Source organism: Panthera pardus, unplaced genomic scaffold (genome assembly GCF_024362965.1).
Source record: "Panthera pardus isolate Hobbes unplaced genomic scaffold, ASM2436296v1 HiC_scaffold_6, whole genome shotgun sequence".
Lineage (NCBI taxonomy): Eukaryota > Metazoa > Chordata > Mammalia > Carnivora > Felidae > Panthera > Panthera pardus.
This window is the reverse complement of record NW_026526991.1, coordinates 3,232,774-3,247,029: the sequence shown is the minus strand read 5'-3', so window position 1 is coordinate 3,247,029 and position 14,256 is coordinate 3,232,774. Positions and strand designations below refer to the sequence as shown.

General features: G+C 53.6%; 1 protein-coding gene across 1 annotated transcript; it reads left to right on the top strand.

Annotated features, from left to right (window-relative positions):
• Positions 1-1,309: 1,309 nt before the first annotated feature.
• TOB2 (transducer of ERBB2, 2) lies at positions 1,310-12,860 on the top strand. Its single transcript, XM_019447009.2, has 2 exons — positions 1,310-1,826; positions 8,819-12,860. Exon 2 carries the CDS (start codon positions 8,920-8,922, stop codon positions 9,925-9,927), a length of 1,008 nt encoding a protein of 335 aa, XP_019302554.1. The 5' UTR covers positions 1,310-1,826; positions 8,819-8,919; the 3' UTR covers positions 9,928-12,860.
• The last annotated feature ends 1,396 nt before the right edge of the window (positions 12,861-14,256 follow it).

Here is a 14,256-nt window from a genome sequence, read left to right as displayed (position 1 = left end):
AACTTTTGGATTCCGCCACCCCACGTGGGTTCGGTGACTGCCGTTGGGCTGGAACCGTCTCGAATGAGAATAAAGGTTGGGGGGAGGGGAGAAAATTGGGGAATGAGCGATTGGGGAGAAGACAACGCACAAGCTTCCAGAGGCCCCGGATCTCGCCACCTGGCAGTCCAGCCCGCCTGTGACCTCACCTGGGCACAGCCTCCCTACCCCCAACTCCACGCCCCGCAGTCACAAAGTAGCCGAGTGCGGGGGCCCGAGCGCGCGGGCCTGGCGCACCCCATCCAGGGCCAGGAAGCCCAGCTAGGACTTGCAGCCTAAGGGACCGTCGAGTTGGGGACCCCGGCGCCCCTAACATGGGCAGGCTCCAAGCCCCGCCGGCGGGAGCTCTTAATAGAAGAAATGTGGCTCTCTCTAGTGCGCCGTACAAGGGTCACCGGCCGGGAGAAAGCAAACGGGAGGATACCCACAAGGGCCGAGCCCCGCCCGGGGCGGGCCGGGGACGTGCTCGCGCGCCTGCGCGGGGCCGGTGTTGGCCTTCTCCGGTCGCGAGGTAATTGGGGGCCAGAGGCGGCAAGTGGAAGGTTAACGTGGCGCTAGGCTCCCTCGCCTCCCCTGCCTCCTGCTCAGTGTGCCTTGGCCCCGGTTTCCCCTACGCCCTCCCTTCGACATTAGCATCCCCCGACGAGGCCCGAGGCGCTGGGAAGACTCGAGCCAGCCCGAATGTAGGAGCGAAACGTTTCCAAAGCTCGCGCCGTCCGGTCGAAGGACAGTAACTGGGACGGTGCGAGAGCCGTGGGGGGTGGTCGGACGGTTAGACGCCCAGACCCGGAGGGACTCGCCAAGGTGCCCTGGAGTAACGGGTCGGGCGGCCGTCAGCGCCTGGGCAGGTGTAGGGCCCAAGCCACGGAAGTTGGGGGGAGAGAGTTACCCCTCCCCGCGACATCCATTCATCCAACACGTCTGAAGTGAACAACTTGGTTCCAGTTCAGGCCCCTGCCCTCCCGGAGCTCGCTGTCTACCTGGGGAGAAACACTGTACCCAATAAGCACACTTTCAAAGTGATCTGGGGCATGAAGAAAATAACTGTGGCACGGCGCTGTGATGGGGAGGGGAAGCGGAAGCGTTACAGGCCTGCCAAAGGCAGCTTTGCCGGCGTCTGGGCTGGGATCTGAGTGAGAAGAAGCCAGCCACGGGACGGCGGGCGAAAGGGGGTCGCGGAGCACCCCCGGGTGGCACACGGGGCTTCGGGCCGCGCTGCGCGAGGGGTTAGGCCTCCCGGCGTGCTGAGAAGTAGTCCCGGCTCGGCGCCCGGCCCCGCCCCTGCAGGGCGGAGGGACGCATCACGCAGGGGTGGGGAAGCCGGATCCATGCGCAGGGTTGCTAAGGGTGAAACTTTTCATTGACTTTGCTCACTTCGGGCCGGGGCGCGGGAAGGTGCGGGTCGTTGCCGGAGAGAAGCGAGTGGCTCGGGCGACGCGGGGCCAGAAGGGCAGGACCGCCCGCTGGCCAGAGCCCGGACCGTCCTCCGCCCTGCGACACGAGCCGCCCTTCGGTCCGACATCCCCGCGCCGTCGACGCCGGCCGGCCCGCCCGCCTTCCGTCCCCCCTTGGCCGAGCCTGACCTCCAAAAAGCTGAAAGAATTATTATTGAGAATCATAGCCCCAAACTCCCTTACTTGCTCCCAACCTTCAACGAAGAAAAAGACCCATCAGCCTCCGGCCCGGCGGTGCCCGGGAAGGAAGAAAGAACGACCACCGTACCGCGCCCCGGACTGCCCTGGAAGGGAGAAGCCACCCTGAACCGCCCCGCCGCCGCGGAGACCCGAGTGAGTGCGTGGGGGGCGTGCGGGCGGGGGAACCCTCGAGACGCCTTCCTTCACCTCGGTCCCACTCCGCTCTTCGCTTTGCTGGACGCTGCACGTTGCTGTCGCGCCCCCACCCTGACGACTGGCCAACATTTTCCTTTCTCCTTCCACCTCCCCTATATAACCCTCCCCTCCCCCCGTTTCGCCCGGTGCTCCTCTCTTCTCTAGGTTCGGAGTGTGGCCCCCTCCTGGGTGGGGTGCATTTCCTCCCCTCTCCGCCTCCCTCAGTTCTTCATATCGTAGAGACGCGGTAGATTTTTCCTTGATCTCCGCCCCCCCCCCCCCCAAACATAACTTCCGCCACCATTAAATGAATCAGGAAAGAAGGGGACCCAGGCCTTGTTTTTCTGCTTCTTGTCCCGTGTGTGGGGAAGGGGATGGTCATAATTAATAGGGTTTATTTCTGGGCCTGTGGAGCCGAGAGGTGGAAGGTGGACATCCCCTTTTGGACCGGTCAGTGGTGACTGTCTCCTGGCCGCTGAACCAGAATTCACCATTTTGGCCTGAGCTCTTTATCCTCTTTAGTGTTTTAAGGGAAAACTGTGCAGGGAGGGGGTAAGTACCTTTACAGCAATACCAAGTGAGTGGATTCTGATTGATCCTGGTGAGGTACCTGGGAGGAAGAGCCCTACTTTTAAGCTCCTTCCCCTCGTGTCCAGAGGCTGGACTGTGCCCTTGAACAGAGAGGTGGGGGGAGGAGGGGCAGCTGGCAGGGCTTTTCCCACCCCGCAGAAGAACTAGAACCCTACAAAGTAGGCTTCAGGTTGGACCAGCGAAGGGGTTCTTGGGTGCCTGCTCAGTATCTTAACCTTTCTTTTTCTCCTTCCTGTCCACCCGACCCTGGGAGTGAGTCCCTCATCTTTGATTTTCCAGCAGAAAAGCACTCCTATTGCTTTCTTGGGCGCCTGCCCCATCCCCCTCTTAAGCAGTGGGAGAAAGAAGCTTGTGTGGGAGGGAGGATTAGGGAGGTTTAACACTGTTGGGGAGCTTTGCCGAGGATCTGGTAAGTCTGGTCATAGAGCAGGCCTTGCAATGGGAGGGGACTCACAAACAATTTCAAGTATTAGAATATGTTGTTCAAGTGTCAGATGTACGGTTTTTCCTTTCCTGCCCAGGAACCTTTTCCCATTTCCCTAGCTGGGTCTAGTTACTCTGAGTTGGATTAAAAGAGGGGTGAGGCTTGGGCCCTGCTGGCTTGGGGCCTTTTGATTGTCGGCCCGGCTCCTCCCCGCAGCTTAACTGGGAATTTCTTTGGCTGAGAGGACGGGAGAACTGGGTTTAGTTCCTGCCTCCCCTGGCTCTGGGGGTCCTGGAGCTGAGCCCGCTGGGCATTAAGTGAAAAGGCTTTTTTTTTTTCTTTTTTCTTTTTGGATTCACTGCCCCTACAGCAACTCCAGAAAGAGACCACCCAGCCCAAGGAATACAGATTAAGTGGCAGTGTTGGGTGAGGCGCCGGGGGGCGGGGGAGGGGGGCGGGGGGGGGGAGGGGGGGATGGGAGGGGTGACCTTTATCTGTCCCACCCACCGCCTTCACCCAGAAAAAAACTCACTAGGAGATCTTTAATTCAACAGTCATGAGAGGCAGTGAAGAAAAAGAGGAAGGGGTGGGGAGAATTCAGCCTTACTTGAGGCCAAGACGCGAATACAGTGGGGTGGTACAATACGAGGAGTAGGCCTTATGGGTAGAATTTATATAAAATGTATTAGGCGGTGGGCGGGGTGGGGGGGGCGTCCGCCACAGCGCGCATGTGCATCGGAAACTTTTCCTCGTTCTCGGGACCTCGGCCAGCTCCCCTTACCGGGCATGCGTGATTAGCTGGCCGAACCTTCGCAAAGCACGCAGGGAAGTGTAGTGTACACAGAAAGTAGGTCACTTGCTCCAACGTGAGTATGAGGTTTCTGAGGACTACAATTCCCAGAGTACAGAGCGCGCCTTCTCTGCCGGCCTACGTTGGAGTTACAGTGAAATCTTCCTGGCTTCGGAGTAATGGAGTGCCCCAGAAAGGGCCTTCTTAGTCTGAAGAGTTGGGCTTGCACAGTCCATGTTTGAGGGGCTGGCTGGGGTGTTGCGGTCAGTCAGCCCAAGTCCTGGAAGCCCTTCAACCATACCCGCCGGTCCTGTCATTGCGGGGTGGGGCCGGGCGGTCCCACTGAGCCGGCTCTCCTGGGCATCCGGTTTGTGGCACCTGCTGGCCTTGTCAAAACTGAGGGCCCCTCCTCCCTGACTCCTCTCTCCAGAGTCTTTTCAGACTCTTTTGAATCTGATAGCGCTTCAGTTGTAGGACTATTCCGATGTTAGGGCTTGAGGTGCCTGGATTTTTTTTTTTTTTTTTTTTTTTTTTTTTAATGTTTATTGATTTTTGAGAGACAGAGTGCAAGCCGGGGAGGGGCAGAGAGAGAGGGAGAGGGAGACACAGAATCTGAAGCAGGCTCCGGGCTCTGAGCTGTCAGAGCAGAGCCCAACTCGAGACTCTAACCCAAGAACCCTGAGATCATGACCTAAGCCCAAGTTGGACACTTAACAGACTGAGCCACCCAGGTGCCCAAGGTGCCTGGATATTTTTATAGGTTCTCGTGGTTTAGGGACCTGAGGATTTCCGTCACCATTATCCCTCCTTTTCCTCTTTAAAACGTAGCTGCTTTCATTCATAAAAATCCTCCATAGCATATTTGTCGTAAGTTCTTTCTGGAATCACCATTACCACATCACTGACTGCAGCAGCCGCCTTTCTTACCTCATTTTTGTCCTTAAGCACTCTTTAAGACACAAGTCAGCACAAGGGATCTGAACCAGAGATTAATTTTGCTGTTGGAAATAAAAAGTGAAGGAGAATAAGATTCTAACTGAATTTGGACAGAATTTACTCTCACGTTTTCAACTTTCTAATATATTAACAAAAGATAGATTTTGCTATTGTTAAATACTTAGCATTGGATTGGGGGGGATGTTTGCTTGGGTTTGTTTTTACTTTTACTTTTTGCCACCTTTCTGGCCTTTTGCACGTGAGTGAGGTTGGAGGAGATCTTCGAGTCCTTCCTTGCCTCGTAAATCTACTTGTTCCTTGTGTCGAAGAGTAGTTATTGCCAAGCTTTCTAATCTTACCACATTTTTATGAATATTTTATATATAAGCTCTAGAATTTGCCCACAGCCTTAAAAAAAAAAAAATGAACAAACTCATCTGATTGGTCATTCTTATCTTTAGTTAAAGACAAGACAGCATCAGTGCTTTAATCCTCTGTTCCATAAGCTTCTTGAAGTCAAAATTAGAGCCTGAGCTGATAGAGCAGAAAATCTCATTCTGGTTGTCCAGCATTTTTGAAAGGTTCCACCCCCACAGCCATCTGGCCTGGCCTGTTCTCCAATTAAAGAGGCAAAGACGGCATTATGTACTTCCTTATTTGTGTAGCAGCATCACGGAGGTATAAATTGGTGTGCAGCTTTAGTTGCTTATGCTGCAGAAAATGGTTAGCTAGGCAGGGCTGATGACAGTGGTTCTATTGTATTTTGGGGTGGGAGGCTTATTTCCCAATGACTTTGGCCTGCATTTAAAATGCTCCCATTTTGGGGCACCTGGGTGGCTCAGTTGGTTAAACGTCTGACTTCGGCTCAGGTCATGATTTCACGGTTCCCGAGTTTGAGCCCCACGTCAGGAGCTGTCAGCACATGCTCATGCTGTCTCTCTCTCCCCCCCAAGATAAATAAACAATAAAATTGGTTTCTTAATGTTTACTTATTTTTGAGAGAGAGACAGAGCGTGAGAGGCGGAGGGGCAGAGCTAGAAGGAGTCACAGAATCCAAAACAGGCTCCAGGCTCTGAGCTGTCAGCACAGAGCCCAACGCGGGGCTCAAACTCACAGGCTGTGAGATCATGACCTGAGCTAAAGTTGGACGCTTAACTGACTGAGCCACCCAGGCACCCCCCCCACTTTTTTTTTTTTTTTTTTTTTTTTTTTAGTTTATTTTTGAGAGAGAGAGAGAGAGAGAGCACTAGGAGGGGAGGGGCAGAGAGAAAGAAGGAGAGAGAGACACATAATCTGAAGCAGGCTCCAGGCTCCGAGCTGTCAGCACAGAGTCCGACATGGGGCTTGAACCCACAAGTGGTGAGATCATGACCTGAGCCGAAGTTGGACAGTTAACTGACTGAGCCACCCAAGCACCCCCCCAAAATTTTTTTTAATGCTCCCATTTGGGGCGCCTGGGTGGCTCAGTCAGTTAAGTGTCGACTCTTGATTTTGGCTTAGGTCATGATCTCATGGTTCATGAGTTGAAGCCCCACGTCAGGCTCTGCACTGTCAGCAAAGGGATTCTCTCTCTGTCCCCTCTTTCTGCCCCTCCCCCTGCTCGTGCTCTCTCTCTCTCTCTCTTTCTCTCTCAAAATAAATAAATAAACTTAATACATAAATAAAAATATTTTTAAAAGTAAAACAAAATGGTCTCATTGTGAAGATGAGCTTTTAAGAGGAAGTTAACTTGGAAGTTACATGTGCAGTAAAGTTTGAGGAGGCCTAGAGAGGTGTAGGAGGCCCCTTGGTCTGGTATACCAAGAGGCCATGTGGTGCTTTGGGAGAAGAGTCACGTCATATTGAAGTCTGTTTTACTTTTAAAAACACTTTGAAAACATTGTCTTTAACTCCAGGCCTATTCTTGGGAACCAGCGCCAGCTTTCTTCACACCTTTGTAATCTCCTCCATGCAGGACACCTCTGGTGGCTGCTATGGCCCTTATAGACTTCCATTCCTGGAGGCTAGCCTTGCATCTGGTGATGAACCCAATCCTTATCAACAGAAAACCCTCTACCGTTACCATTTTTTTTTCCTCTTTTAACCTAGAAGGACTCTGTTGACTTGGCATGTGACCCTCTGCTCAGACCTGAAATGAGGGTGGGATAGACTCGTAGCCAGTGTTCTGTGATGCTCCAGATTGATCCAGTGCTGCTTCTCTGATACTCACCCCAGAGAGCTTTTGCCTGAGGATCCAGTCCTAACAATACCCCTAGGAGCCATGGCCCCAGTCCTGAGAATTACAAGGAAGTAAGTCGGGGCAGGTGTTCGGAAAACTGAAGATCCTCAAATGAAGAATTAGCAACTGATTATTCTATGCTGGACCCAGAAGGGATTTATATTTATTTATTTACTTAAAAAAAAATTTTAAGAGAGACTCTCTTAATTTTTTTAAATGTTTCTTATTGAGAGAGAGCATGAGTGGGGGAGGGCCAGAGAGAGAAGGGGACAGAGGATCCGAAGCAGGCTCGCACTGACAGCAGTGAGCCTGACGCGGGGGTCAAACTCACGAACCGTGAGATCGTGAACTGAGCCGAAGTTGGACACTCTACTGAGCCATGCAGGCGCCCCTATTTACTTACTATTTTAAGTAGGCTCCAAGCTGCACATGGAGCCCAAAGTGGGGCTCAAACTCATGACCCTGCTATCAAGACCTGAGCTGAGATCAAGAGTGAGACACTTAATCAGCTGAGCCACCAGTCACCACCAGAAGGGATTTTAATCAAAATCTAGCCCCACATCTATCACAGGGCAGAGATGCCCTTGATGGATCATGGATTAGTCTTGTCTCTGTGCTGAGCTCAGCAGCACATTCTCACCCAGAGGCTTGGCTAGAAACATGTTCTGGCCCTGCTGAACCTCGAAGGTGGTCCTTTTCAGTTTTCTCATGGCATGACCCTGGAGCTGCCCTTGTGGAGAAAGTGGGACTGGGATCACTGGCTCTCGGGACTTTACAGATCATCTTCCTGAGACACGAGGCTGGCCCAGACCTCAGAAATAAACCTTTTTGACCTCTGTGGGAGCTGGCTGTGAGAGAATCCCAAAATAACAATCTGAGTGTTTATCTTGGGCTGTCTCCTCTCCGGGGATCTCCAAACACTTGATAAATCCAATCCGATGCCAAGGACAGGTGGTCAGACAGTCCTCAGGAGACTGAGTGATGATGGGTCCCCAGCTGGAGACTGCAGGGTGATGGAAAATTTCTTCTCTTTGCTGCCCTCATCACCTGCACTCCAGCCAGAAGTGTAGAGATTCCCTCAGGCCACACCAGTGCTGTTCTTAAGGATTTTTTGGCCCGCAGGGCTTTGCTTCCCTCTCATTTCCTCTGCTTCCCTGGGACAGCCCCCTCGTCAGCGTTCCCTTGTTGGTCCACACCTCCGGTTAATGCAGGTCTTGACTTCTTCCTAGGGATCATGTTCTCGTCTCCATTCTTGGAGACGGCCTACACGGAAATGCACCCTTTGGTTACGCTGTGGCGTTCTTACATCAGTTCTGCAAACCCAGAGTGAGCCAGAGAGCGTACATACTCAGGGAGCCCAGGATGACAAATTGGATGTGACTGGAGTCCAAGCCCCCACTGAAAAGTTGGCAGTGCTGCTTCCTGTTCAGTGATCTGTATCCCTTTCCATTTAAGGAGAAAAACTAAGGATTTTACACTTATATCTTGGCCTGTGACAGTTTGGGAGCACGACTTCACCAAGATGTTACAGAGATACATTAGCAAGAGCCTTCTCTTCTCCAGCTGAATTAGGGGCTCCTTTTTTTTTTTAATAGCAGTTGTATAGTGTACCTGGCTTCTCAAAATAGTGGAAGCCACAGCCCTCCTTTAAAATTACTTGAATTCCTTTAGAATTTCTTTAGAATTACTTGCAAAACAGTAGCTCATTTTATCAAGTCTTTACTAGATATCAGGTTCGGCATAAGACAGTTGACATCTTTGAGCTAACTTCACCTCCACGATGACCTTGTGTTACTGATGAAACTAAGGCTGAGAAAAAAAGTGGCTCGCTCTCAGTCACACAATTAAGCTGGTCACTGGTGGAGCAGAAAATGGGACCCCGAGTATATGTGGCCCGAAGCTGGTGCTTTTATGCCTTTTGCCGTTGAACCCCCTACCCTCTGGGCTTTCTGCATAATCTACTCATGATGCCCTTTGTTCTCATTTCTCAGAGCTCTCTGGAGCCCAAGGCTGCCTGTCTTACGTCACCTGCCACTGCCCTTGGTCTGCGCTCTTGCCGTGAGCTGACTCGCCACCTAGGAAAGCGAGGACCATGCAGCTGGAGATCAAAGTGGCCCTGAACTTTATCATCTCCTACTTGTATAATAAGCTGCCCCGGCGCCGGGCAGACCTGTTTGGGGAGGAGCTTGAGCGGCTCTTGAAAAAGAAATATGAAGGCCACTGGTACCCTGACAAGCCACTGAAGGGCTCGGGCTTCCGCTGTGTTCACATCGGGGAGATCGTGGACCCTGTGGTGGAGCTGGCCGCCAAGCGGAGCGGCCTGGCAGTGGAGGATGTGCGGGCCAATGTGCCCGAAGAGCTGAGCGTCTGGATCGACCCTTTTGAGGTGTCCTACCAGATCGGGGAGAAGGGGGCAGTGAAAGTGCTGTACCTGGACGACAGCGAGGGCTGTGTCGCACCAGAGCTGGACAAGGAGTTCAAGAGCAGTTTCAACCCCGACGCCCAGGTCTTCGTGCCCATCGGCAGCCAGGACAGCTCCCTTTCCAACTCCCCGTCGCCATCCTTCGGCCAGTCACCCAGCCCCACTTTCATCCCCCGCTCCGCCCAGCCCATCACCTTCACCACTGCCTCCTTCGCTGCCACCAAGTTTGGCTCCACCAAGATGAAGAAGGGGGGTGCGGCAGCAAATGGCGGGGGCGTGGCCGGCGGCGGGGCAAGTGGCCAGCAGCCTCCCCAGCAGCAGCCCCGCATGGCCCGCTCTCCCACCAACAACCTGCTGAAGCACAAGAGCCTCTCGCTGTCTCTGCACTCGCTGAACTTCATTGCGGCCAACCCAGCCCCTCAGTCCCAGCTCTCCCCCAATGCCAAGGAGTTCGTGTACAACGGGGGCTCTCCCAGCCTCTTCTTTGACGGGGCCGATGGCGGGGGCAGCGGGGCCGGCACGTGCAACGGCAGCGGCTTCGATGTGGCCCAGGTATTCGGAGGCGGCGCCAACAGCCTCTTCCTGGAGAAGACCCCCTTCGTGGAAGGCCTCAGCTACAACCTGAGCACCATGCAGTACCCCAGCCAGCCCTTCCAGCCGGTCGTGCTGGCCAACTGACCGCCCACCCGCCACGGGGCCAGGAGCGCCCAAGACCACAGAAAAGAGAAAGGAAAAGAAAGGCCAAAAAAAGAGGAAAAGAAAAATACACAAAAAGATTTCCAGTCTTCGCACTCTGGCTTCTAGAAAAAAGATCCGGTCCAGGCACGGAGTGGGAGGGGGCTCCTGAAGCACCGAATCTGTTTAACTCAACCCCCTGCTGCTTTCCTGCCTGCCTCTGATTTATTTGATTGGTTTGGGTTTTATATTTTTTCTTTTTTTTTTTTCTTTTTTCTTTCTTTCTTTCTTTTTTTTTTTTACATGTAGTTTTCTATATAACATCTTCAATTAGTGGCTTCCTGTGCTAAGAATGGTCCAGATGTGAATTGCTGCTCCCTGCTCCCTCCCTCCCTCCCTCCCTCACACTGTTGAGGATCTCGTGTCCTCTCTCACAGGGAAGGAAGAGCCGGAAGAGGTGCAGCTGGGGCCTGACCCTGCCCAGAGCAGGGAGAGGCTGCCTTGTGTCACTGCCTCTATCAGCCAGCTATCCTTTTACTCAAAGCCATCCAACCTCAGAGGGCCTTCTTGGGCCCTGCCACCCAAATAGGTCTGACCCCGGCACCCACCCCCCCACCCCACCCCACCCCACCCCGCCCCCCGCCTCTCAGGCCTGAGACACGGGGAGCTGCTGACTGGCGACTTGACACCCTCCCACTAGAGCTGATGTCTGTGACTCCAGGTAGCACTCTGTCTGGTGGAACTGCTTTCATCTCTGTCCTGTGTTCCCACGCCACCATCCCCACCTGGCTCGGACTATCATCGTGGCCCTGGAGACCCATCCGTTGACACACGTGGCTCTTCATGCAGCCCCTTGTTCCCGGGGCCTGAGGTTGTGGGTAAGGAGGGGGGGCGGGGGCGGGTGTGTGTGCGCGCGCGTGCGTGTGCGTGGTTTGCTGTCCTGTTTTAAAGGATTCCAAGCCATGTGAACCCCCCCCCCCCGCCCCCGACATGATTCCAGGTTGCAGCAAGTGCTTATTTATGTAGGAGGTTGGGGAATGGGCCGGGCGGGTGGTCAGTTCTTTTGTAGGGTGGGTCATGTGGTGGGGTGAGACTGCGGCTGAGCCTAAGACACTCCCAGGGGAAAATACTGCAGAAGGAACTGGTTTCCAGACTGCGGAGGGATCTGCACTTTTGTTTTTGACCAAAAAAAAAAAAAAAAAGAAAAAGAAAGAAAAAAAAGGGTTAGCGGTGAGGGGCTGAGGGAATACCAGCCCCTGATGCCTAAGAGAAGTCCCTGGACTCAGATCCTCCTATTTGGTGACCTTCACCCAGGGTGGGAGCCGCTCACCTGAGCCCCCGGGAGGGGGGTGGGAGTTTGGGTCAGTGCCTACGGTGGGCAGTCCTGAGCCTTCAGTTGAGACTAATTCGTCTTTTGGTTGTAGATGTTATTTTAGTACGTTTCTGCCCCTGCCTGCATGAGAACTTCTTGGTACCTCTTGGCATCCCCTCTTGCTGGCTGACCCGGTCCCGCTTGGCCTTGATGCCGTGAGGAGTGGTTTCCCGGGCAGGCCAGGGTGGACAGGCATTTGAGCACGGCAGGCGGTGTGTGTGGATTATAAGAGAGCGCCAGCTCCTGCCTCCGCCAGAAGAGGAGATGTTTCTCCCACCCCACCCTAGTGAACCAGCTTTCACGCGGTGATGCTTTGGCTGGTGGGCCACGCGGCGGCAGGGCCCCCGTCACCAAAAAGTACCAAAGCCCTTGGCACCCCACCCCACCCCCACCTCCTCAGTGACCCCCCCCCCCAAGTGGGCAACCGCCGTGGCAGTGGGTCCGGCCCAGACAGACACTGCCAGCCTCCCCTCCCTGCAGTGGGCACCAGCTCTACCTCCCCCAGCGGGGCAATGCCCTGGCTCCTCGGCCCGGTATCCTCTGTCCCCTATGCTTCTCAGGGGCCAGCCCCCTCCGGGCCACCCTCTCCCTAGCCCTCAGCTCCCGCGCAAGTGACAGGCCCAGGCAGATCGCTGCTCTCTGGGAAAGGTTGGATGCTGCCTTATTTATGCCCTCTTCCAGCCCCCCTTTCCCTCACTCACGTGCACAGGTACCTACCACCCCCCAGTCAGCTTGTTTCTCACCACATCTAGGGAGAGGGGGAGACCGACCCCTTAGTGTCTTTTGAAATACGAAGAAAAATGTTTGTTCAGGAGCATGGCTCCAGTGCTGGACTCTTGGGCCCGGTTCAGTCTGTCTCGTCTCAGATCTAGGCATTTTTGCTTCAATTTTATTTTTTTTAAGGAAACAAAAACAAAACTCTGCACTAATTTACCTGGTTTCGTAGGAAAACTTTTTTTTTTATTTTTTACATTTTTGGTGTCCGTTTGTATTGAATAATTTGCTACATTTGTAAAATGTAAGAGGTATATATAATATATGTATATTTCTAACGTAAAAAACGTAATTTTTTTCTTTTCAAGATTTTTTCTTAAGAGGAGAGAAACGATATTTTTTCAGGAAAAACAAACTTTAAAATAAAAAAAGAGGAGAATTAAACCTATTTCTCCCCTTTCCCCATCCTCTCTCTGTCCCTCTTTCCCAGGAATAAATCAAAAGGTGGATCGTCTTGTAAAGAATGTAAACTCTTAGTCCAGAATGATGTATTTTTCTCGATGCAGTGAGCTATAGATTCTCTAGTTTGACCCCTAGGGATGGGAAGGAGGGCATTGAGGCAACGTGGAGAGGAGCTTGGGGGAGCAGGGTAATGAACTTGTTTTCTTTAGTGAAGGAGGAATACAATCAAGCGTTTTGTATTCAGAATGTTGTGCAATATTTTGGAATGGGACATTGGTGTGTTTAGAGATTTAGTTTAAAAACAAAACAAAAAGATTGATCAAATCTGTACAGTTTATATTGTTCCAGATTTTTTTAAGTTTGTATTAAAAGCATGATATATAATAGCCTTCTGCTTGCTCCTGGCTTGTTTTATTTGGGGGCCCCTCTTAGGATGGAGAACGTGGGAGCAACCCAGCCCCTGTTGGCTTCAAGAGACCGTTGGTCCTCCTGACCTGACCCCTTAGGAGGGCCCACGTGCCACAGGCCCCTTTGACCACCTGTCCCATCAACCCAGGATGTGGAGTCCCCGCTTCCAAGGGTTCTTTTCCACTGGAAGTGGGCTCCCCGAGGCTGGGAACTGCCCAGGCTCCCTCTGCTGATAGGCCGCGGAGCCAGTACTGGCAACAGAGCCCTGAGAACAGGATAACTTCGTGGCTTTTTTAGGAATGGCCTATTCCTCGGAGGCCGAAGGAGGGATCGGCCTCCAGCCTGCTCTAGATCCAGTATTTGCCGACCTCAGACCGCTAGACCCTTAGAGGTGGGTGAGGATGAGAAGAGCCACCTAAGTCTGGTTCTGTCCAAAAACCTGGTTCTTGGATTCTGGCCCTTCTCTTGGCTGGGCAGTTCCAGAGCCTGGGGCTGGGGAAGAACTCCGCCACCTCCCTCCCGTAGGGCTGGCCTGTATAATGCCGCGCATCACCGGGGAAACCACTTCCTTTGGGTACCTCCCTGGCCGTGGCCCCCAAGTGGAAGAGGGCATCCAGGTATTCAATGAATCTTTGACCCTCGTAGCAACCTGGGGATAGAGGTGTTACCTCCACAGCACAACTGAAAACAGGGCTCCGAGGTGGAACACCTGCTCAATTCACGAGACTAGTACAATGGGAAACTGGAATAGCGTGTGACATTTTCACGTAGAGTCGTGAGAACTGCTCTAGAAGTGTAGCACTGGTAGAGGGGACAGGAGGGCGGACGTTGCCACTTCAAGGCTGGGACGGGGGGGCAGGCAGTTCTGGGGCATCAGTGGGATGGGGGTCTCCTCCGGTGCCCTGCTTCCCAAACTGGCCAGCACTGATCCCTCCCTGAGCGTGTGAACGAGGCCTAGAAGCTCTCGGGCCAGACCCCGAATCTCTACACGGGGTCCCAGGAGCTCTTGCTGTCTGGCCCCTCCACGGGCCACTTTGCCACGGAGCCTGTCAGGCAGAGGGAGGCCCCTGCTCAGGATGCCCAGGCCTGTGCAAGCCGGAAGTCCACTCCCAGGGGTCCTACTTTCCTGCTGGGAGGAGCCCAGCCTCTCCCTCTGACCCCGTGTACAGGCTACCCATCTACCTGGGGGCCCCGGGGCCCCTCGCACACTCATTTTTATTTATGTTGACATAAAGCATCTAGCACAGGTCTTGCCATAGCAGGTACCCGTGGTCCCCATTCCCATTCCCTGCGCATGTGCCAGAGCTGACCTGCCTGAGGGAGCCCCGGCTCAGTGCCGAGACCGCCTTCTGGGTCACCCTTCCGGCCGAGAGAAT